The sequence below is a fragment of the Crocodylus siamensis genome, chromosome 2 (assembly GCF_052110815.1).
Source record: "Crocodylus siamensis isolate JL-2025a chromosome 2, ASM5211081v1, whole genome shotgun sequence".
In the NCBI taxonomy this organism is placed as follows: domain Eukaryota; kingdom Metazoa; phylum Chordata; order Crocodylia; family Crocodylidae; genus Crocodylus; species Crocodylus siamensis.
The window spans coordinates 160,144,095-160,168,939 of record NC_143396.1 but is presented as its reverse complement, the minus strand read 5'-3'; the positions used below and the strand labels follow the sequence as shown (position 1 = coordinate 160,168,939).

The window sequence follows — 24,845 nt, the reverse complement described above, 5'->3', positions numbered from 1 at the left end:
CACAGTAGTATTAGGCTCCTGTGCAGTAGCATCACATAAAAGGCATTGGCTAGTGCTACTGCACAGTAACTCTGGTTACTGTGAACTTATTTAGTACTTGCTAATACAGGAATTAAAGAAATGAACAGTAACTATTATGCAGTAGTGTCTCATGTAGATGCACCCAATGTGAACGTTATCAGTCCTGCTTTGCTGACAGAGATCCCTTGACTGAAGTCCTACAGCTAGCAGTTCAGATCACTTGAACAAATATTGGCCATAAAAAGCATGGCAATGAGAGTAAACTAAATAATATTTTAATGAAATCCTTTGGTTGTAATCTGATAAGGTAATTTACGCAAAACTTTATTTTTTTGGGTGATAGAAGGTTCATGAATTTGCAAGGCCTTTTCAGAACAAAAAGATTCAGATCAAGTCCAAATAGGTAAATAATGATATCAAATTAAATTTTGGCAAAAATATTCTCAGTTTTGTAATATTCAGATCAAATGGAAATCTACAAGTGATTATTGTATGGTTAATCGTTTACAGGTCTGGACAGAGAAGAGTATATAAATGAACACCTTTCTTGCAATCTTTCTAGCATTCCTGCACAATAGTTCCCCCACCAGATTCTGCAACCATGAAGTGGGTGGCATTAATTTCTTTAATTTTTCTCTTCAGTTCTGCTACATCTAAGAATCTGAAAAGATTTGCTCGAGATGCAGGTAAGAAAGATCTGTGCTGACTACTTGCTTTAATGCTGTGTGCTTGCAAGCTTTGTAGTATTGCTTCCAAGACTTTTGGATTCAATTTTGCAGAATTTCACAACTTAGTTTTAAATGATTGCTCTAAAATCCATTGAGGTTTATGGCAAAACTCTGACTTTAAAAGACTTTAAAAATTTTAATTTCTGAAGGCAGAAACTTTTCAGGTTAAGGCTTGAAAGCAAATCCCTCTGAAGAATAACTTAATCTATTGAAAATAGTGGGCTTGGTCAGTGCTGATATGAGATGAATTATAGTCCCTGCCACATGTTACATCTGAGACATGTTTAACAAGTTAATCACATCTTAAGTTTTAACCCAGCTGCACATTAAAGGAATTAATGGTATCATAAAACATGGAATAAGCCACAGAGTTATTCCACAAAAAATGTGTATTGACTTTGCAGCTGGTTTCTATCATGCCATTAATTGAATGTGTGATCAACATACAGTGTTTTCCCCTAAATAACTTCTACAGAATGAAGCAAGGAAATGCACTTTCCTGCCAAAAAAATCTTTTTCTTTAAATGATATATAAAACTAGAGCTGCTATTCCTTTCTTTCCTAATACTCTGTCTATATCTCAATTTGGGCACTGAGTATGGCTGACCAAGAATTTTCCATCACAGCTTTCTTGAGATTTTGAGTTTAGTTAAATTTTACAGGAGGAGATTGCTTTCCTGGAGAGCTTTTTATTCCTCTTTGGAAGAACTGAGAACACAAAAGCTGAAAGATTTTGACTGAAACATTTGGCTAGACATTTCTGTTTTTGCCCAAAACTATCCCCTCTATTCATCCCTTGGTCAATGAAATGTCCAAGTTATCTGATAAAAATTCCAGTGAAAATAAAATTATTTCATTTTTCTATGTACTCAGTCACTTTGCAAAGCCTACTAAGCTATACCTGGATCAACAAGCCTTGCATTATTAGGTATCTTAATTATAGACTTAAATCTTGCATATAACCCCTACCTTTTACAGCAGATGCAAATGATTTGTGTCCAGCGAAGCATGAATCTAAGCCAATGGACCTCTTTAACTTTAGGTATGCAAATTAAAAAAACTCAAAAGATCAACAAGGTTTTCCTAAAGATCAGACTGGGACCATCTGAGTTCATCATCAATATTCACAGCAGTGCAGTCATTATAACTGAAACTCCAACTTTGCTAATGGTTCATGGTATCTGAGATCCAGTTGGTTTGTCTTATACTTGAAACAGGAACACATTTTGGCAGTTAACTATAAAACCAGAATATATTGATGGTGAGACAGACTAACTTTGGCTAGATAAGCATATGAAAAAGGCCATAGTAATCAATGGAAAGTGAGTTAGGTGGGCCATCTGAGATGAAGGAAAGATCGAGGTAACCCAAAGAAAGGCTTGGGAAAGAAGGGTTATCAGAAAAGCAGCATGGATAGCCCTAGACAAAAACAAAAAAACTAAAGGAAGGGATTATAAAACTTCAGCTATAGTTGTCTCCTGCTGAAGTCAATAGGAACATTTCTCTTGGGTCTAAGAGTTAGGTCAAGTCTGAACATTTTTCCAAACACTCCTCCATATGCCCAAATAGATTCACCCTAGCAGGAGGAATCTACACACAGCAGATGTAAAGCTGATACATATTGTTCTTTTTTTTGTTAACTAGAACACAAGAGTGAAATTGCCCACCGCTTCAATGATTTACAGGAAGATACTTTTCAAAAAGTGTAAGTGAACCTTTAAGGTGAATAATATAATAACCTTACATTTGTCTTTGCACCAAAAATAAGCTGGTGGTTAGTGAGAAATACAATGTGGGCTAATTAAAAGACATATGGACTATACAAACTAAGAAAATAAAATGTTATATACAGCCAGATAAGGCAGACTCAGGACTTGTTTGAGCCCTGAAGCAGTTGCAGTCCTACCCTTAGGAGATGCTCAGGAGTGAACTGTAGGACAACTGGCTAGGTAAGTAGGAACCAAATTTGCTGCCACACCCAAGTCCGACCACCCCAAGCAAATATGGCCTAGGAGTAGTGCAGATTCAATAACCTTTGTGTGCCAAATAGTGTCTCATTCAAAGGACACTACTGGGACAAACCAAGTTGCCTAGTGGTTTTAGGAATGGTGGAGATAATTAAAGATCTCAGAGAGCTACTACAGAAACTCCTTTGGGTGTTAATGTTCTACTATCAATTACTTTTAACCGTGACACTAATAACTAAACTTATGGTAACTGCAAGTATGCTGGATGCAAGGGGAAGTATAATGCCAGGCACGTCTGCACAAGAAGCTGACTACACAGTAGTTGAAAAATACTGTGCAGTAGTGCATTGCAACACAGTGCTAATACGCTACTGCACAGTATTATTAGGCTACTGCACTAGTAGTATCACTTAAAAGATGTTCACCAGCACTACTGTGCAGTAACTCCAGTACTGTGCATTTATTTAGTACTTGCTAATATAAATAATAAATGTGTAGTAGTGATTGGACATTAGTGTCTCATGTAGATGCACCCACTGAGGACAAGTCCTTAATCTGAGGTGATTATACCCTATATGATGGTCCTCACAAAGCAATTAAACTAAAAATTACACTTGGAAGGGAAGGGATGAGAAAGCATATAGGTTGCAGAATTATGATATTGAGGTTATTCATTTTAGGCATAAATGCTATTTGAATCGGTTTTTTGGTCATAGCTTTCTTCCTTTGGAATAATTGGCTCTCACTAACTTTGCTCAGTAATTTCAGTGAAGGGATCTCTCTCAGTTTTGATTGCCATGAATCAAAACAAAATCTCTGAATCCAAAGGCAACTGTGTAAAATGAAAAAAGATGTTTCTTTGTTATCTTCACCTTTAAAAATTATGTTTTATATTTCAGTGCCCTGATCACATTTGCTCAGTACCTCCAGAAGTGTTCTTTTGATGAACTAGCTAAACTGGTAAAGGATGTTGTCGACCTTGCACACAAATGTGTAGCTAATGAGGATGCTGAAGGATGCACAAAATCACTGGTAGGCAAAATATCCAGTTACAGTGTTTGTTTCATAGTATGTTACAAACAGGAAATAGTTTACTTTAAACAGCAAAGTAAAATCTTCTTGTCTTATCAGTAGAAACCCTTAAAGTGCTCAGTCTTTGATGCTGTCAGCCAAATTGCCTTTCAGGTGGATATTCTTAAATACCAGCTTCTAAGAGTAGAGAATTTCAAAATGCTTACACAACTTAGCACCCTATTTTCCATTGACTTCCTCTAAGGCATAGGGTCACTAATGGTCAGATTTTTAAAGATATTTAGGAGCCTAGAAGTGGACACTGGCACATGAAGTATAGGTCTGACTATAAGGAAACATTGGGCATGTCTACACATGCAATTAATGTGCCTGATTTTTTTCTGCAGAAAATTCAGGATCATCAAAGTGCTCCCTGGTGCATATCTATACATGTGCCCCTGTTGGGAACAAATTGAGCCCAGCAGTCCAGTCTAGGGCTGCTCCTGCTTTGCTCTGCCCACCTGCAGCAGCCAGAGGGAGCTCCTGGCTCCCCTACCTGCCAGCCCTTGGCTGGCAGGGAGTATGGGGGCTTAGCCCAGAGCTTTGGAGAGCAGAGAGGGAGCTGTTCCAGCTTCATCCCAGCTAGGGGAGATTGGGCTGGCCCCAAGTGGGGCAAGTGGAACTTGTCCTGGCTGCCAGGAAGCTGCATCCAATCCAGTTGGAGATTAAAGGCATTAGTGGGAACTTAAGACCCTCACTTTCAGGATGTGCCTGCGATCTAGCTTTCCAAAGATATATAAGTATTTGGAGATATTTAGAGAAACCTAACTTACCTAGAGGCCTACTCAGTATTAGTCATATGCCTAAGGATGTGAAGGGCCTGTTTGGGACTATATTCTGGCTATTTCCAACTGGCAAATTGAATACAAGGGATCACAACATTTTTTAGAAGGTTTCCTGTATTGTTATTAAAATATAGACCAAATCCTGTCATAGATACACCTGAGAACTCACATTGATTTCAGTGGAGCTGGTAGTGTGAGGTGAACTTGAGATGGTATATTTCCTATTAAGTTTAAGTAACAGCAGACCTCTACGGATCATAAAGAATGGGAGAATGTAGATATCAGAATCGACTGTCAAAGTCATCCAGCCCTATGGATCAGGCCCACAGACATGCCCCATGCACTGGAGCCAGCACACAGGGCCAGTCCAATGCAGGCACCTCATGTAGTGCATGCATGCCCTGGACCAGCCCTGCACACTGCATGAAGCACATGTTGGCCCCAGTCCAGGGCTTATGCATGAAGTTGGCACAGGGCATGCTGCATAAAGTGCCTATGTTGGACTGGCTTTGCACACTGGGTCCAGCTATGTGCACCAAACGTGGCATATACCAAACTAGCATCATATGCTGTATGCAGTGTGTGGGGTCAGTCTGAGACTTATGGCCAAATTTTAGGGCTCCACAGGGTGTATCTGGTCTGTGGACCATGTCTTTCACATCCCTGATTTAAATTGATGGACTTGTGTCAATTCTTAGTGTAACTATTGGAATTGATAGAGGTTTGCTGATTTTTAGCTTTATATGACTTTGGCCCATGTGCCCAAATGTGGGAAAGGGGAGGGTGGGATGGAATTTTCCCCTAGTCGCTTCCCTGCTCAATCTGTGTCCTAGTGTGCCTGGCTAAGGACATCTCCCCAAACAATCATTTTTCCTGGTGGGATCATAATTTAGAACCTGTTGTCAGCCCTGGCAACTGGGTGGAAATTACCAACAGCAGGCAGAAGATGGTGAGCATAGGAAGGGAACATTTTGGGGTCTCAGTTGTGCCTATCAGGATAGTGCTAGGTAGGGGAAGGTATAGTAGGGGAGCTGGGGTGGCAGTGGCCTATATAGAAATTCTTGCATGTAGAAGGTGTCTGGTGCCCGACTTGTTCAGTGCAGAGGATCCTACCTTGTGTTTGGGACCAGGGATAAGTTGGGGATTCTGTTAGTACAACAATCAGCCCTCTGCACAACAGATCCCCTGACTAAACTAGCAAATCTGGCCTTGGAAGTGGTATTGAGAACACCTAGACTTACTGTCTTGAGTGACTTCAACATTCACATTGAGGCTGGCCTGTCAGGGCTGAAATGGGACTTCATGGAGGCTATGGCAACTGTGGGGCTATCCCAGAAAATGACTGGGTTGACATACAGGGTGGGACACAGGCTAGACTTAATGTTTTGCGCTAGCTTGGAAAAGGGGGTCCGATCATAATGCATATCCTTAGGATGCCTCTGTCTTGGCTGGGCCATGATCTTTTAAAGGCACATAATCCTGCCCCCAAATGTCCCTGACAAGGTGATGGACCAGTCAGGCTGGTCTGTCTCCAGTGAATGATAGAGCCAGTAAATTTCCAGAACTTTCTGGGGGATATTCCCACTAACCCTGACAGCCATTCTGCCAATGGCCCAGTTGAACTGGGAATAGCACACTGACTGCTGCTATAGCCACAGCTGCACCCAGGCATCCACAGAGAGTCGGACCTGATGATGTGGGTTGGACCTGATGATCTGTTTAGGTCCCTTCCGACCCGAAGTATTATGATACATTATGCTTTCCATAACCAACTTTCATGGGGACTCTTGGCCATGTTTGTTTTCTACTCCTCTAACTATAGCCTGCCATTTTCTTGGATGAGATCTGTGAAGTACCGGCTCTTGGTGAGAAGTATGGGGCTATGGCTGACTGTTGTGCTAAAGATGACCCTGAAAGAAATAAGTGCTTCCTAAAATTCAAAACAAACGATCCACCATTCATTCAACCATATCAGAGACCTGAGCCTGATGCATTGTGCAAGGATTTCAAGGACAACAAACAGTCATTCCTGGAGCAGTAAGGAAACTGATTTTTATAAAAGATACAGATTGTTAATCATACTAAACAGAGGTACTCCGCAAGATTCATTGGACATGTAGACACACAGAATTACGTGGTCAAAATGTTGCCAACTTAAGTGTGGAAACAGCTACACACATACATATTGTATACACTTGTGTCAAAGTAGCTGGAAAAGTTGTTCAAAGTTTGAACTTGTGATGACATTTCCATTAGATGTTATAATGGTTTTTTTTTTTAATTTGAATTTTTTGCAAAAAAACCCATATGTTTCTTCATATGCACATTTTCTGGATTTTTTTTGGAAAGTTTTTTTTCATGAAGGCCTGAAACCCAAACCCAGTAATGTTTCCATTTCTACTTTTCCAGCATTCCTTTTTTTCCCAGTTTCCATTTTCTTTTCATTTTTCACTTTGTCACTGGAAAGGACAGAAAAAATGGTAAAAAGAAAGCAAGCAAGGGGTGGCAACAACAAAACTGGGCAGTTTTCATCCCATTATACAATATCAGTGATTTAAAAAAAATAAAAATACAAATCTAATTCTCATTGTATTGATGTGGCCAAATATATAAGGAATTCACCTAATGATCTCCGTCTGTGAATTCTCCTTTGGAGATATTCAGATGTAGCACAACACACACTACTGGTAGATACCACACTAGATTTCTGTGTCTAGATTGCTGTGTTTCTAATATATATTAAAATAATGAATGTGCGGTGGCTAGGCTTTTAGAATGTGTGTGTACATACACACATTCTAAAAACCTAGACACTGCACATTCACTATTTTAAGCCATCCTGAGCCTTTTGGGGAAGGGAAGACTATGACTCTAATAAATAAACAAAACAGAAGCCTTGCATAGAGTTGAGGACATTTATTGCTGTTACTGAAACACCTGGCTTTGTATTTTCTTCGAATTACAGTTACCTCTATCAGGTTGCAAGAAGAGCACCTTTCCTTTATGCCCCTGCACTTCTTGCCCTGGGTGTTGACTATGAGCATGTAATTGAAGCCTGTTGTGCAGAGACTGAAATTGGTACTTGCCTGGATGAAAAGGTACTCAGATTTTCTATGTGAAAAGTGAAATTTTCCATCCACTTAACCCTGATTTTGGTAAGATCAGAAGGCAGTCTTGAAAGGACAATGTCTAATCAACCTTAGTAATTTTAAAATAAAGTGTGCCTCCTGACTGTATAACAACTTCTAAGGTAGAAATTACAATCTGTCTCCCAGATTTCCTCCCACCCCCAATGCCTATCACTCTAAATAACACAGGCTTTGGGGCATTTCAGAAGAATGAGAAAATACCGGTATATAAAATAATGATATACAAAAAAGACCTGAAGAAGTATGTCTTGTATTCTAAAGCTTGTCTAATTCTGTCTCAACTATGCAGTTAATCCAATGAAAGTTCTCACCATAAGAAATCCTTGCCTCATACAAAAACAAAGGAAGTTATTCTCAAATTATGCAGAAATTGTGGTGCTCTTGCACATTACTTACTTGGACATATTGTTATTTGTGAAATAATCATAAAATAACTGAAGGGTTTCGATCTGTCACCTACTATTAAAACATTCTGGACCACACTGTCCCTTCATTTGTGTTCAGTCCCCATGGCTTCAGTGCTGAGATTCTGATGAACCAGCAGTCGGTGACCCTGCGAGCAAAGGCTGTGTAGTTCAGTGAAATCAATTGGTACACAGCAAGGTACAACTTAGCAAGAGGGAGGGCAGCCATTCTGGGTCCTAAATATTTGAACCAAAATTAACTGCTGGACTGTAAATGGCTAATGGTTGCATGAGGACCTCTTGCTTTGCTTGCCTCTTCACATTTTACTAGGGAAGAGCCCTTTGTGTTTGTAGACTGGAGCTTCCTGTTTCTTGTTTTCTAATCTATCAAATGTGACTTTTTTTTTGACAAATCATTTCTTTTTACCATAGATACCTGCCCTAAAGGAAAAAGCCAGAAAACTGAATTCACAGCAGGTATATGCCTGTGGAATCTTAGACAAGTTTGGGGAGAGAGTTTTCCAGGCAGAGTAAGTGTTTTTGCCATTACTTTATAAGAAAATACAGCTTTTCCTTGCTTTATGTTGTACGTGTTCCTGGAAAACGGTGCATAACTCAAATTTGCATAAAGGGAACCCACTTTACAATGTAACACATAGGGATATACATGAACGATGTGTTCCCCCAGTGGCTGGGGGGGGCATGGCGGTGGTGTTAGCATGGCAGTGGTGACGGGAGCACAGTAGTGGTAAGCGGGAGCTCCCGCAGATGCCACCAGCGCTGTCAGTGGTGTGAGGGGAGGTGGCAAGCACTGAACAGGGGTTGGCAACCCCTAGCAGATGCCACCAGCAGCATTAGCAGTGGCCAGCGGCAATTGTAGTGATTTTTGTAGGGGGTGCACTGCTACGCTCAGGGGGTGCATATGTACCCTTATGTACCCTCATGTACCCCCTACCTGTTGCTCCTGGGGATATGTTCCAAAACCTCAAATTTACTGACCCGTAGACCCATTTCTACCACTTCTACCATGAGAATTTTGGAGCTCACCAACAGCAGACAGTACACAAAAGCACAGGGTGGTGGTGAATGTTACCATAATGGGGATGGCAACTACACAAATACATGTCACAGACAATGAGCGAGGAGACTATATTTTGATGCGCATCACTCCTACAATGTACCACACAAAGGAGCTTCTACAACACTGATCTCATAAGAGTGAATTTACCTTGTATATAATGAATTTTTGGTATAAAAAGGGTCATTGAATAAGAGAGTATTTGTACATACAGAACCCGCATAAAGTGAGGGAAACCTGTAGGCTGTTAGTCCTAAAGCCTGAAGATACATCAGAGTGTCAGGATACGGACAAATACAGTTTCATAGTTTCATAGTTAGTAGGTTCGGAAGGGACCTGAGCAGATCATCAAGTCCGACCCACTGCCGTGGCAGGAAAGAGTACTGGGGTCAAATGACCCCAGCAATGTGATTGTCAAGCCTTGTCTTAAAGACCCCCCAGGGTAGGAGCCAGCACCGCTTCACTTGAAAGTTGGTTCCAGATCCTAGCCTGCCTTGACAGTGAAGTAGCACCTCCTGATATCTAGCCTGAATTTACCCTCTGCCAGCTTGTGACAGTTATTCCTAGTCACTCCTGGTAGTGCTTGGGGGAACAGGGACTCCCCCAGTGCCTGCTGGTCCCCTCTGACTAGTTTGTAACAGGCCACTAGATCCCCCCCTCAGCCTTCTCTTATGGAGGCTGAATAGGTTCAGGTCCCGTAGCCTGTCCTTGTAGGGCCTGCCCTGCTGCCCCCGATCATGTGAGTGGCCTTCCTCTAGACCCTCTCCATGCTGTCCACATCCCTCTTGAAGTGCAGCGCCCAGAACTGGATGCAGTACTCCAGCTGCAGCCTGACCAGTGCCGCATAGAGGGGGAGTATCACCTCCTTGGACCTGCTCGTGATGTATCTGCGGATGCATGACAAAGTATGGTTGGCCTTCCTGACTGCATTCCCACACTGCTGGCCCATGTTCATCTTGGAATCAGTGATGACTCCAAGATCCTTTTCTGCTTCTGTACTGACGAGAAGGGAATTCCCCAACCTGTCGGTATGGTGCTGGTTCTTCCTCCCCAGGTGCATCACCTTGCACTTGTCAGTGTTGAATCCCATCCTATTCTCATCTGCCCACCCCTGTGACCTGTCTAGGTATGATTGTAGCCTATTCCTCCCTTCTAGTGTGCCCACATCCCCCCACATCTTAGTGTCATCTGTGAATTTGAGCAGGGTGCTTTTTATCCCATCGTCCAAGTCACTGATGAAGATGTTGAACAGCGCGGGCCCGAGGACTGAGCCCTACGGGACCCCACTGCCCACATCCCTCCAGGTCAAAAATGACCCATCCACTACCACTCTTTGGGTGCGGCCCTCCAGCTAGTCGGCGACCCATTTGACTGTGTAGGTGTCGACACCACAGTCTCCCAGATTTTTAATGAGAATGGGGTGAGAGACAGTGTTGAAGTCCAGGAAGACTATGTCCACTGCTACCCCTGCATCTAAGGATTTGGTGACCTGGTCGTAGAAGGTCACCAGGTTGGTCTGACAGGACCTGCTTCTAATGAACCCATGTTGGTTGTCCCTAAGCATAACCTCCCCCGCTGGCCCCTCATGGACATGTGCCAGGATAATTCTCTCAAAAAGCTTACCCAGGATCGAGGTAAGGCTAACTGAGCTATAGTTTCCTGGGTCCTCCTTCCTCCCTTTTTTGAAGAGGTGAACCACATTGGCCCTCTTCCAGTCCTCTGGCACCACACCAAAGCCAAGAATTGCAAAAATTGCAAGAAGTGTGCAAACACTTTGAGGCAGGACATAATATCTTCTTGGGAGAGTATGTAATGGCCAGAATCCTTCTCAAACCCTGCATAAAGATTAGGCCATTCCAGGCTTTGCCAAATATGGGCAAGATCTTTAATTGTGGCTTTGTTTTTTTATACTGCACTATGCATAGGTAAACTTACATAATCTTTGTTGGTTGATTGTGATCATTAGTACAAAGCTGACCGCTGGAAGTAAAGACAGATGAAGCCAGCTCTAGATACTAGGTTGCAGTGATACATGTGATTGTATCATTTATTCCAGAACCAATGCTTCAGAGGCATGTTCCTTGGATAATAATGGTTCAACTACAGCCCTTGCCTATTATACATTTAAGAACTGATCAGTACAGTTTTCTTGACTGATTCCCTGCAAAAATGCAAGACATTGATTTTATCTAGTGAGTAGCCCAACATAGTAAGATGTATCTAGAGCATTTTTTTGAGAGAGACTGACAGCTTTCAAGAGTCCAACTAATGAAAAAATTGCCTGTTCCTGAGTATTACAGACTAACCTAAATGTCAGATTTTTTTACTAAGCTTCACAAATGCTCTTTTCCCTTCTTCTTCCCTTCTTTCTAGACGGCTAGCCTTAATTAGCCAAAAATATCCAAAGGCTCCATTTGCAGAGGTTCACAAAATTGTACAAGATCTCAAGGGAATCTACAAAGAGTGCTGCGATGGTGACATGGTGGAGTGCATGGATGACAGGGTAAATTACATATTTTCTTGGCATTCGTATATTTGAGAAAGAACTCAGAAGAGTTATATTTTCTATCATGCACTCTCACACAGTATAATACCTACACATTCCCCAAGAAATGTGGTTGGAAATATTTCTTAAGCACTAACTTGGGATATAGTTTTTAGGAATGATTAGTTATGACTTGGAGTATAACCTATCTGGCTGTGTTTTTGAAGCTCAAAATCATCATATTGATTAGGGAAACAGGTGGACAACGTAGGTTAGAAATGAAAGCTGTGATAGATATGCAAAAGTTGATCCTGAAACTGAAACAGGCAGGCATGCAGTTCATAGAAGTGTCTTGTGATGTTGTAGTGTGCTGGGAGGTTTTCAAAAGCCAATAGCAGAAAACTCTTGCCCCATAACTCTATGGTATGCTGTACTTCATATTCAAGAATCAAATCATAATCTCGCAGCCCAAATTCTCAACAGCTGCCTAGCACTGATCCTAAATTCCTCACTCAATGGGAATGTCTACACATGCTTTTACACACACACTCAAAGGGAATGTCTACACATGATTTTACACAACTTTCACGTGCATTTGCCTAATGCGTATTATGGTGATATCGGCACACGCATAAAGCAAGTATCAAATTTATGCATGAATAGTTAAATCACATTAGCAAATGTGTGGACATGCTAATGAGCATTAACGAGGGTGTGCAGACTGACTTGGAACTAAAGTTAGTCCCAAGTCAATGGGCACACACTGCGTGTCCATTAGTGTGTCGTCCCGTTTGCTATGTGATTTAACTATTTGTGCATAAATTTGATGCCTGCTTTATGCAGGTATCAAATTTAGGTTCAAATATTCTTAAATCACTATTTTTAAGGTTCATGTGTGAAGATGCATTCCCTTAATGTGCCTTAAATCAGGTTAATGCACATTAAATGTGCACATGTAGGTGCACCCAATATGTGCCCTTCAGCTTAATGAGGCAACTCATGCCGGGGTGGGGAGTATGGTACCAGCCAGAAGTGAGCACTTAGTAATTCATTTCAAGATGCCTGTAAACTTGGATGGTTTTTCAGACCCACAAGGTTTGGTTTTCCAGGCAAAGTAAGTGTTTTTGCCATTATTTTTTTTTTAACAAAATGGGCTGGTAGTTCTAAAACCTGAAGACGCATCAAAGAAATATCAGGATATGGACAAACTTATCTTTTAAGTGCTTTAAAAGTGGGAGGTGGAAGAGCCACATGGGAATGCATCAAATGGTTGCATCAGTATGTAATAAAACGGTGGTGTAGCTTAGGCGTACTGCCGTATGTAACCTTTTCCCCCTGCTCCAAAATATACATTCTTTGTTTATGGTGAATGTTAGTAAAAAGCTGACCACAGAGAGCAAAGAGAAACAAAACCAGCTCTAGAATCCAGGTTCCCAGAGGCATTTTGTCAGCTGTAGCAATAAATTATGTGTTATAGATTCCAGTTTTATAGTAATCTACAGGTCATTACAGTTTTCTTCACAGCCTCCTAAGCCTAAATGTTTCTCAGAGGGACTGGTTGGGGATATTTCACAAGTACCAATTAGAAATATAGCCCTTAAGAATTATGACACATTAGTTATGACTTTCAATTTATTTGCTTGCCTAAGGTTTTTTCAAAGCTCAAAATCACCATATTAATTAAGGTAATACGTAGACCATGTAGGTTAAAAATTAAAGCCACAGACATACACAAATGAACTTCAGAGCAGAAACAGGCATAAATGGAAACCTTATAAATGTTTTGCAGTGCTGCAATGTATTTGGAGTTTCTAGGCAGCTAGTAGCAGAAAATTCTTGACCCTAACCTCTTTTTTGCAGTGCTGCACTTCAGATTCAGTCATGCAGATAGGGAGGAAGGGGATTTAGAAGTGCTCTGCTATTTTTTAAGTTCATATATAGAGAAAACAATTCCTTAGCCCCAGGTTTTGAATTACACTTTGACTCTTCGGGGGTGGGGGGGATGGTCTGCAAAAAAATTGTGCTGCTTATCACAATGCCCTAATAAAATTGGAGACCCTCCCCAGGTTATGATTTTCAAATCTTACAAGGGGACTCTCATTTCTCATGGAGGGGCTCAGTCCCCCCTTCAAGCTCTCCCTTCAAGGTTAAGGACTGCAGTACTGACCACAAGGGTACTCTCAAGATGTCTGTCCACTTGCATGCAGTGTCCAAGACTGCCTTTCTGTTCTCGTGGGGCTTTTGCATCTGACCACGTTCTGCAGTGCAGAGAAATCAGGGGCTGTCAGGGGAATGTGGCAGTGAAAAAGACAGGGAATTTGAGGTTTTCTAGTCACCCCTCACTAACATGCTAAGACTAAGGAATGGGGACAACCTTCCCCAGGTTGGGTCATGAAGAGTGGCAGAAATGCCATGGCTCTGATAGACCAAAGGGCCTACTGCTGGGAGGAAGACTGGCACTGCAGTAACTCTGCCTGTTTTAGGCTGCTCTCTGTCTAGTGGAGTGCTGATTACAACATCCTGAAAAAACTCTTTCTTTCTTTAGGCAGTCAGCCAGTTCTCTAGAAAATGGGTGAAGCACAGCACTGACTTGTGCTTCCGAAGTATAGCAAAAATAATAGGGGGGGATGGCCAGTCAACACCTTTTAACTGGTGCTTCATTGCACCTTCTGCAGGCTGAACTCATGACTTACATCTGCTCCAAACAAGAGCAGCTCTCCAGTAAAATACATCACTGCTGTGAGAAACCGGTGGTGGAGCGAAGCCAGTGTATCATTGAAGCAGATTTTGATGACAAACCTGAAGACTTACCCCCGATAGGTGACAAGTACATACACAGCCCAGATGTGTGTGGACACTTTGAGGCAGCACATGATGTCTTCCTGGCAGAGTATGTGATTCAATAAGTAGATTTATTATTGTTACTGTTATTGTTATTATTAATGTTATTCTTGTTATTGTTGCTGTTGTTGCTCTTGTTGTAAAAATAGATTTTAGAGACAGACAAAAAGTAAATTAATTTTATCTGCCTAATATTCTGCTGCTGTAAATTGTCTGGTATCCTCTATGTAGTGATGCCATTTTATGCCAGAGGAGAATCTGGCCAGGAGAGTACATCTTGGGAAGATTTTTTTAGACCTGCCCGTGGAGAGGTCAATATCTCCTCTGTTTTGTTTCCTTCCTTTTCCTATACTCTAATTCCCAGTGTTAACTCCTCATATCCTTCTAGTGGAGTATGCCAGGTAGCACATCAGTGCCTTTCCACCCCTTGCCACTGGTATGAGATAGCATTATATTCAGGGCTGCTATGTGCTTCTGCTATAACACCCTATTTAGGAAGTGTGTTTTTCTTTGGTTGTTGCCCCTCCTGCAATCAATAACTGATAGGCTCTGCAATGGTAAAGATGTCCTACTAACACAAGGAAACCCATTCCAAACCTCAGGGTTTACCTGACCTGTTTCCATCAGAACAACAGTCATGGTTTGTCACTATGCTCATCACTATGTTATTCATTAGGGAAGCCATGGCAATTTTATTCTTCAGCTCTAATGCTGACAGCATTCAACTGTTGCAGGTTTCTCTTTGAATATGGAAGAAGGCATCCAGAGTTCTCTACTCAGATGCTTCTGAGGATTGCTAAGCTATATGAAGACACCCTGGGAAAGTGCTGTAAAACTGAAAGTCCTTCTGAATGTTATGCAGAAGTGGTAGGTTCTACTGTTTTTCCACATGTAGTATAATAGAGTGTGGAGATGTCTGAGTTATGATGAATGGAGTCAGATCAGGGGAATTTTAATGAGATTCCATTTTTAAAGAATCTATTGTGTATTAATCTATGGGAGAAGCTGGGATTCCCATGGAAGAGGTACCAATGCCATCTTTGTTACTGAGGACAAAGGCCAAAGATTCATTGACTATGGAGAAAGAACTATCTTTTGACCCAGAGGTAGAGGAGTCATACTACATCCAATAATTCCATTGTGTTGGCAAATGCAGGCCCTGGCAAAATTCAGGGCTCATATGTATGAGGTCCTGTACAAAAATGTGTAACATGATGTCTGATGCAGGGTTTTTTAAAAACTTTGTTCACAACATTTTGCAAGCATCATTTTGGCATCTCTCAGGGTGGTATCACCCATACCTTGTAATGTTGTGTGTATTAAAGTTAGGATGTGTTTTGATGGTGCCCAACATTCACTTGTAAGAGTTGCAGGTCATTGGAATGTAATGATGTATTAAAGTTAGTATGTGTTAGGAGATAAGCCTCTCCTGAAAGGTAACAACTTTGCAATGCCAAAAGGACATTTACCATATGCTAAACTGCTTGGGTATGCATCTATCTGCTCATATTTTAACTGCACTTAGTAATAAGGGTGAAGTTTATACTTTGACCTTACTAAATCCATGGGATGTTAAGTAGTGTTAAAGTTAGAACATGTTGTGAACAGTTGCACATTAAATGTTAGTGCTGTTTCTTGCTACTAGAGGTCTAGCAAGCAGGGGATGCCTAGGAGCCAGGATACCTTGGCTCTGTCACTGTTGTGTTTGTGTGGGGGGGTGAAGGGTGGTGTAAGAGGAGAGAGCTGGGAGTGGCATATCCTGGGATGCTGGTGGACTGCAAATTGATCATTTTATCTCCATGGAGCAGATGGAAGTGGTAGCACTGCTCAGAGTTAACCTTCACCTGTAGTGGGGTAACTTTGAGATGCTTGCAGAACACTTAGAATGGGTTAACAAGCCTTAATGTCCAGATGGTCACATTTTAAGTGCCCTTAGTACAGTTTAAGTGCACCATGTGACTTCAACCCAAGTTTTAAGTTGAATTTATGACACCAACCTCACTTCATCAGTTCCCTGCTATAGCAGGGGCCTTGGCAGGAGTGACACTTCAGTCTATTGTGTCTGTTAGGGGCACAAAGCAATTTTGGTTTAACACCTATTCTGCCTCTTAGGCATGTAAATGAACTTAGCTGCCAACATGTGATTGTACTTCACTCTTGGGTCTCTGAAAGACTGTTAAAGAAAAGGTGTGTAGGTTCTTTCTGGATTTTTTGACTCAGTCTTAAGTATTACAAAAATACATGCATGCTGAATAAGCTTAAATAGGATCAAAATTAGGCACCTAATAGGTAGAACAGGATCTGGCCTTGAAATCAAAGCGTTTCAGTCCTTCAGAGTCTAACAGAAGTCATTGATTTTGCAAGCCAAAACAAACCTGGATTTTACTTAGTGCTGGGAAATACTGGGGGAAAAAAGGTTTCAAAAAGATTTATTCAGGTGAAGCCCATCAGCTTGTATCAGTCACATTTATGAACCTTATGCTTACTCTCAGAGCCATCTCTAGGGGTGTGGGGCCTGGGCATACCAGCCTGTGTGGGGCCCAGGGGTGGCAAGCGGCCGGAGCTGGAAGTGCTCAGCGGCGGTGGCAGAGCCAGCAGCGCTCGTCAGTGGCAGTGCGTGGTGGCCACAGTGGGGCCTATGTGGCATTGACTGTGGGGCCCCCCAAAGTGCAGGGCCCAGGGCTCTCTCCCCGATTTACCCCCTCTTCCCCCACTTCCAGGGACAGCCCTGCTCACTTTTCACAAATATTTTTGCACCTAATATTTTCTTCAGGAGAATGTTGAGAGAGACAGAAAACAGCATGCTGTAACATCTTAAGTAAAAAAAAGAGTCACTTTGGTAGTGTTCCTCTACACACAAGTGAAGCACTGTTGAGTAATGAAGAAGCCAGTTCCTGAGAGGGAGAATGATTCAGTGGCTAGGACAGAGCAAACAGTCAGAAATATTCCTTCTATCATCTCTAAGCTAATGATGGTGGATGCCAGGGAGGGTGATGAACAGGGGGTAGACCACTCTAGATATACCTGCTTCAAGACTGTCCTTCTAAAGCATCCATTTGTTCTACTGTGTGGGGCAGGATATTGGGCTAAATGGACCATTGGAATGATCCAGTATAGCTCTTCTTATGTTCTTATGTTCTTAGTGTACTCAGGGATGTTCCAAAAATGAATATGTTCAAATATGATAGGATTCTCAATTACTGCAGTTATGGGGGCTGGAACTGTACCTCGGGACAAATAGAAGAGATAAGTGGCTACACTAGATGCATATTTGTTTGCTTAGGACCTGGGTGTGCTGCTGCCAGGGACACATTATGTTACATGCTACTAATAAGGAATATGTTTATTTGCAGGAAAGGCTTATCCAAGAACACATCCAGGAGACTAAAGTCCTCGTAAAGACAAACTGTGATCTTCTTACACAGGGTGGAGAATTTAACTTCCAAAAAGAGTATGTTGTTCCTGAAAAGTATCCTCATGTATAAGGAGGGAATGTGTTCAATTTGGTAAGGGTGACATTTTCCAGACACAGATGACCAGAAAAAGGCACAAGACTATTCAGGGTACTTCAGAAAGCACCAATACTGCAGTACTGGGACAAAAGAGGTGGTGCAGAGAAAAACCCCGTTAAGTGGGGATTCATTGCTGCTGCTCTCCCTGTTGAAACAAAGGAAAGTTAGCACAGCTTTGGACAGACTGCTCTGTACTTGGTGAAACTAGCCATGCTACATGACTTGGTGCCAATAATTTGTTCAACAGTAATCATGCAGTGTGGAATCTTGTGATTTCAGGGTTCTTATCCGCTACACCAAGAAAATGCCTCAGGTATCCACACAAACATTGCTTGAACTTGCAAAGATGATGACAGCTATTGGTGTTAAGTGCTGCCATGAACCTGAAGAAAAACACATACCTTGTTCTGAGGGGCGTGTGAGTCGATTTCTTCCTTTTTTCCCTTCTTTTTGATGTTTTTTTCTTTGTACTGCACCCGTAACTTTCCATGAAACCTGCTGAACCCATAGACAACAGCCATTTTATCCTCAAAGTTGCCTCTGTCTTAAACAGGAGATTGATCCTGAAACCTTTTATTGGAACCTGGACCACTGTTTTCAAAGCTAGAAGCCTTAAGTTAGCCCCCTGCATCCATTAGCAGAAGCCACCTCCATTTTCAATGGAGTTGAGCTCTTCAGCAGATTACTTCAGCATCACTTAAAAAAAACTTACTCATTTCTTTCATTCTCCATAATCAAAACCAAATGAAATTTAGACTGATGCTTTTTGTGTTTGGAAGTGGAATTGTACTGGGCTGTGGGGATCAGGTATTCCTATTTCCATAAAAAAATATTTTGACTCTTACTTTGTTGATTTTCTTTTCTCTATTCAGCTTAGCATTGTGATTCAGGAAATGTGCAAGAAACAGGAAACAACACCTATAAATGACCAAGTTGCACATTGCTGTGATGACTCCTATTCTGAAAGGAGACCGTGCTTCACCAAATTGGGAGTGGATGAAAAGTATACACCTCCACCATTTAACCCAGCTATGTTCAACTTTGATGATAAATTATGCACCGCTCCTGAAGAAGAACAGAAAGAAAACCAGCTTGGGTAAGACCTTTGTTTTCTAATTAATTATAGATCTTGTAAGAATTAACATCTTGAAATGGAGGAGCACAACTCTAATGTATTAGATACACCAAGGAAGCATTTGAAGGTAATTACAAGCATTTGCTTGGAAACTACTGTCACTATGGTTGTAAACATTCAGTATTTCACATCTTCAGTTGAAGTAATCCATAGACAATGCTGGTTTACACTGAGCTGTTCCCAGATGTTCAGGCTTTCTTTTTCATAGCCAACTCTGGCAGCCCTGATCACTTTGTAGGGAGGATATGAGGTGAAAAGTTTGCTTTTCTAGCCTCCTTCAGCTTGTTAGGAACTTTACTGCAGAGATCATTCAGTAGAATGGCATAGTGACTCAGTCTGAGCCAGTGCATGGCACAAAGCAGATAGGAAAAAGAGAGGGGGCTCTTAGTAGGCCATTTTTCTACTGGCATCCCAGGAGATGTGGTTTGAAGGATGCATTCTTAATAATTAAAAACCATGGAGACTTTACAGAACCATGCAAGGAGGATATTTTGTACCCAGAATAAGGTGAGAGGAGAGGTGAGTGAAGGTGAACGGAGAAGTGGGCAGACTGAGCAGTGTGGCTGAAATTGTAGGCATTTGTAGATGAAATGGGGATTTACTTCACCCGAAATTGAAGTGGTGGTTTTTTAAAAACACCGCTTCAGTTTAGGGTGAAGTAAAGCCCCCGTGTCATGCACACCTGTGTCTTACCTGCCTCTCTGGTGGTGAGGAGGGGAGGGTGAGTTGCTAGCAGGTGAAGCGGTCCCTGGGTTGCAGAAGGCGGGGGGAGGCTGGTGCTTTCCTCCATGGCAGCAGTGCCTCCCTACAGATGGCACTCACCCACAGGCACCTGGCTCAGGCAGTCCCTGGGGGCACCACAGCCGCAGGGGGAAGAACCAAGTCCCTGAGCAGCTCAGGCAGGCAGGCTCCAGGGGAGAAAAAAAAAATCAGGCTTGCTGCTTTTTTTCTTCTTCTTCTGTGGAGCCTGTCTTCAGCATTGTTTAGGCTGCCTGCATAGCCCCTGAGTCACATGGAGCCTAGTGCTTCATTCTGTGGCTGCAGGGCAGCAAACTAAACATCGTTGGAAGTGTTTTAGTTTTCTGAATCCCAAAGTCATTTAAGGCACATTACACCACCGAATGAGCTACAGTGGCTGGAATTAATCCGCAATACATCACTGACACGTGCAAACACCAATGCCATTAAAGTGGTGCAAAATCATTTAACCCGCTTTAAAGTGTTGTGCACATATGCCCCTCATTTTGTCTACACACACCCATAAGAGTTGAAGCAACAAAGCAAGGATTATTTTGAGCTGTTTCTGTGTTTTCTCATATTTGACATGCAGGGCCTCATCCAAGTCTCACTGCAATCAATGGAAAAATCCCATAAGCTTGACTGGACAATAGATCATGTCCATGGTGAGCAAAGGGAAAACTCACTTTCAAACCCAAGACCACATGCACTAGTAGGCATTTCTCATAACTTGAGTCAGATCCAGGATCAACCCAGGCCTCAGGGAAATGTGACACTGAATCCCAGCAAGTCAAGTCAGACTAACTGGTATTAACTATACCATTATATTTTGCTTTCATTCCAGTTTGCTTGTCAACCTTATTAAACGCAAGATCAAGATTACAGAGGAACAATTGCAGACAATCAGCGGAGGTTTTTCTGCTATGTTGGATAAGTGCTGCAAGGTAGAAGACCATGATACCTGCTTTGGTGAAGAGGTACTTCTTTTTTTTCATGAATACAGAGCCTAGTCTTGATCAAAGAAAGCATGCATGGAGCATATCAATATCTACCTTTAACTGAAAGGGTTCAGCTACCACAAAGTGATTCTATTTCTCTGTGTACTAATGTACATGTGAGGCACCTTCCTCTAAATGAACCATTAGAAACATCTGGTTTGACCTTGTGTGCCATCAAGACTCCAACAGTTAGAGAACACAGAAGCTTCCTAACTAAACACTGTGGGCATGTATACATATATCTTTGTCTGCTCTGATGCACCAGAAATCCAACATGTCATAGAAGACTTGATAAATTGAGTCTGCAGAGCATGTGAGCTGACGTGCCTAGTGCTGCAGCACATGCATTTGTATAAATGCCGAAATGCACGTTAGGGCACAGAAAATAGCAGCAGTGTGTTTTTGAACTAAGACACGTTCAATGTGTTTTAGTTCAAAAGTGTGCTGCTGCCATTTTCTCAGCACTGATGTGCATTTTGCCATTTATACAAATGCATGTGCTGCAGTATTGGGCACTTTTAAAAGTGCCCAGTGCTGCAGCACAACCATGTGTACAAACGCCCTGTGTCATTTACTAGTGTTGATTGTCTGTCTCAAATATTTGTTTTCTCTCTTCCCAGGGTGCAAACCTCATTGTTGAAAGTAGAGCTACCCTAGGAATTGGAAACTAAAGCATGGCAGGTAGGAGCACCACTATTTATGGACTATGCATTTAATTCCTCAGAGCAAATGGGATCATGGCTTGATGTAGCACTGGTTCCTTCCTAGAATTGTTTTTTTATCTTGGAGTCTGGGATCCTTGGTTACAAAAGACAGCACATCCCCTTCTAGGTTGTGTTTTACAATGTTCTTTTTATGGAGACCTGTTACATGTTACAGAGGTGATTGCCTCATGCAATCCATAACATGCTAGACCAGGGGTGCTCAACCTTCAGCCCACAGGCCAAATGCAGCCTGTGGAACCATTGTGTCCAGCTTGCGGATCTCCCCATGGGTCTGGAAATTTGGCATCAGGGGAGCAGTGGCTATTCAAACAGGCACCCTCCTCCCTGCCAAATCCCCAAATCTTGTTCCCTATGTGGCCAGTTAGAACCAAATTATTTCCCCATGGGGCTAGGCCACACCCAACTGCTTCTGGATTGGGGCCAAGCCACATCCTCTTCCCTCCCTGCAGGATTGGGTTGGGGCCTGACCATGCCCTCCTACCCTGCAGGGCCTGGCCATGCCCCCTTCCCTCTCACTGGGGCTGGGCCATGTCCCCTTCCCTCTGTGGGGCCAGGTTGGGGCCTGGTCACACTTCCTGACCCCCTAGGGCCAGGCCATGCTCCTTTCCCCCTCTACCTGGCTGGATTTGGGCCTGGCCATGCCCCCTTCCCTCTCCATGGGGCTGGTTCAAGCTTCTTTCTTCTGCAGGGCTGCATTGGGCCTGGCCTGACCCCTCTACCCCACACGACCAGATGGGCACCAGATTGGGCGCACTGTCTGGATGTGGGCCACAGACAAACTGAGCACTGCCAGTCTGGCCCACCAGGCAAAGAAGCTGTGCACCACTATGCTAGACCTGCCCATACAACGTGCAGTCATACAATAGCTTTCTTAGATTAATCTGCAGCATGCCTAATTGGAATCTTCACCCTGCAACACGAGTGAAGAGAAAGCCTGTGTTAGGTCCAAGTGAGGTATAACTGTGACACACTTGGGGACATCTCTTCTGCAACTGGATCTCCTGGGACAGCTGTAGCCATATGTGAATGTTTTGAACGCAGAGCTGACAAAGAAAGCTTGTGACTTAAAACCTGAAAAACCTCTGTTCCCAATCCTGATGAGGATGCGCCATTTGGGGTAAAGGTGACTCTGGTTCTGAGTCTTTGCAGCATAAGAACCTATAAAGTCAATCCCGTGAGCTGTTTTTCAAGTGAGTGAGACCCTGAGAACAGGTATCAAACTATGGCCAACTGTGCAGTTGTTACTATGCAATCATTTAGTACTTGCTTTAGAGTGTGCAGTAACCAGTGTTACTGCGCAGTGCCATTGCCCCATGGTTATTTTTGGCTGCTACTGCTCAGTAGTATCCACGTCATGGTTCGTACCTGGTGATGCTATATCACTATAACAATGAGCTATGGTGCAGTAGCTTGTTGCTGTGGCAATGTATCATCTCATGTAGATGTGCCTAGTGGACATGTCTATACCTGCAGTTAATGTGACTAAATAAATTCCAGCACAATTTGAACCAGAGTAAACTAATGTGGATGTTACCATCTACATGTGTGTTTAAGTGCAGTAATTTACTCCAGCATACAATAGTATTTCTGTCTGATGGGACTATCCTATGCTGGAGTAAATTAGTCTATTGTGCCCTAATTGTAGCATACCTGTAGATGATGATGCTTTACTGTGGAGCAAATGAGTCTACTCTGCAGTAAAGCACACCTGTAGGCATACCCAGTTATTGTCAACATGGGTGGCTTGATACTTCTCATAACACTTTGATGTAGCTCACAATTTTTATAAGATAATCTTTTTTTGTTATTTTAGGTCACCAGTGGGGAGAAAAAGGATTAATATCTCCTGCTCAATATGTCCTCAACATTACTTCTTTCTCAGTTGTTTACAATTCTGTTTAGTAAAATACCCAACATTTTGCAGACAAAACATAAACTTTTCCACACATTTTACAGCTGTATTTTTCTGGTGAAATGCATAATAAAGAAAAAGTTTTAAAAATCTTTAAGCTTTAGTCTTTAATATCCTTTATTGGATCAACTGTAAGTTTTGGAGACAGCTTAGACAAGCTTTTGGCATAGAGTGTTCTTATGCAGATCTTATGCAGATCTGAGAGAGCAGTAAATACCAGATAAAACAATAAGTTATGCTTAACTCCATTTACATTAAAAGTTATTATGAAATACTCCCTTGACTCTTGCATATTTCCTGAGCTGTCAGGGCTACAACAACACTCCAAACATACCACCTTTGTTTACAGGAGATCAGATAAAAAGTAACAACTTTAAATTGCAACAAGAGATGTAGGTTAGATATTAAGAATCAATTTCTAAAACTGAGGGTGATTCATGAAATAAATTACCCCAACACTCCTGGATGACACTACTCCGGGGTGGTGGAATCTCCCTCCCTGGGATATTTTATCTGTGAGGCAGACACACACTTGGCTCAGATGATTTTGTCAGAGATGTTCTGCTTTAAGCAGAGGGTTGGACTAGACAACTCAGCAAGGTTCCTTTCAGCTCTATTCTTCTATACCTCCATAAAGAAGACAAAGATTTGCAGGGCATCCATAACTCAAAATGTTACTTTTGGGAACCTTTATGGCCTAAAGGCTTCATAGTTTCATAGTTGGTAGGGTTGGAGGGGACCTGAGCAGATCCTCAAGTCTGACCCCCTGCCATGGGCAGGAAAGAGTGCTGAGGTCAAATGACCCCAGCTAAGTGATTATCTAGCCTCCTAAGAAGGTGGATTCCTTCATACTGCTTCACATTCCTGTCTCAAAAAAGATTTGTATAGTCCACTAATTTATAATGGCTGGAGTTCATTTGGGCCATATTTTGAGTCCCTTACTGTTTTTAAGGAACCCCTTGTTCCACACTGTAACGTTCCTCATATTTTCTTCATGGAACACGTTCTGTTGGCAAGTTCTTTTGAGCGATCCTAAGCTTTCTGGAGGAGCTCTTTTGTTTGTTGCCGGGGCAACTTCAGGGTATCAGGGAGCTCCAGGGACAGCTTTGGGCTAGTAGGAGTCTCCAGGGGCAGCCTCACTATCATGAATGACGCATGTCCCCCAGTGGCAGCGGTGGGATGGCAGCGGTGGTAAGCATGGAGCTCCTGCAGATGCTGCTGGTGCTGGTGGTGGTGGGGAGAAGGGGGTGGCCAGCACTGACCTGGGGTTGGTGACCACCCACAGGCACTGCCGGC

At 42.4% G+C, this 24,845-nt stretch overlaps 1 protein-coding gene across 1 annotated transcript; it reads left to right on the top strand.

The window, feature by feature from the left end:
* Nucleotides 1-561: 561 nt before the first annotated feature.
* LOC149870985 (albumin-like) lies at nucleotides 562-23,641 on the top strand. Its single transcript, XM_090031943.1, has 15 exons — nucleotides 562-707; nucleotides 2,394-2,454; nucleotides 3,616-3,748; nucleotides 6,395-6,609; nucleotides 7,538-7,670; nucleotides 8,558-8,655; nucleotides 11,577-11,706; nucleotides 14,364-14,578; nucleotides 15,264-15,396; nucleotides 17,883-17,980; nucleotides 18,321-18,459; nucleotides 18,914-19,137; nucleotides 20,759-20,891; nucleotides 21,533-21,593; nucleotides 23,451-23,641. The coding sequence occupies exons 1-14, from the start codon at nucleotides 623-625 to the stop codon at nucleotides 21,581-21,583; spliced, it is 1,848 nt and encodes a 615-aa protein (XP_089888069.1). The 5' UTR covers nucleotides 562-622; the 3' UTR covers nucleotides 21,584-21,593; nucleotides 23,451-23,641.
* Nucleotides 23,642-24,845: the final 1,204 nt, after the last annotated feature.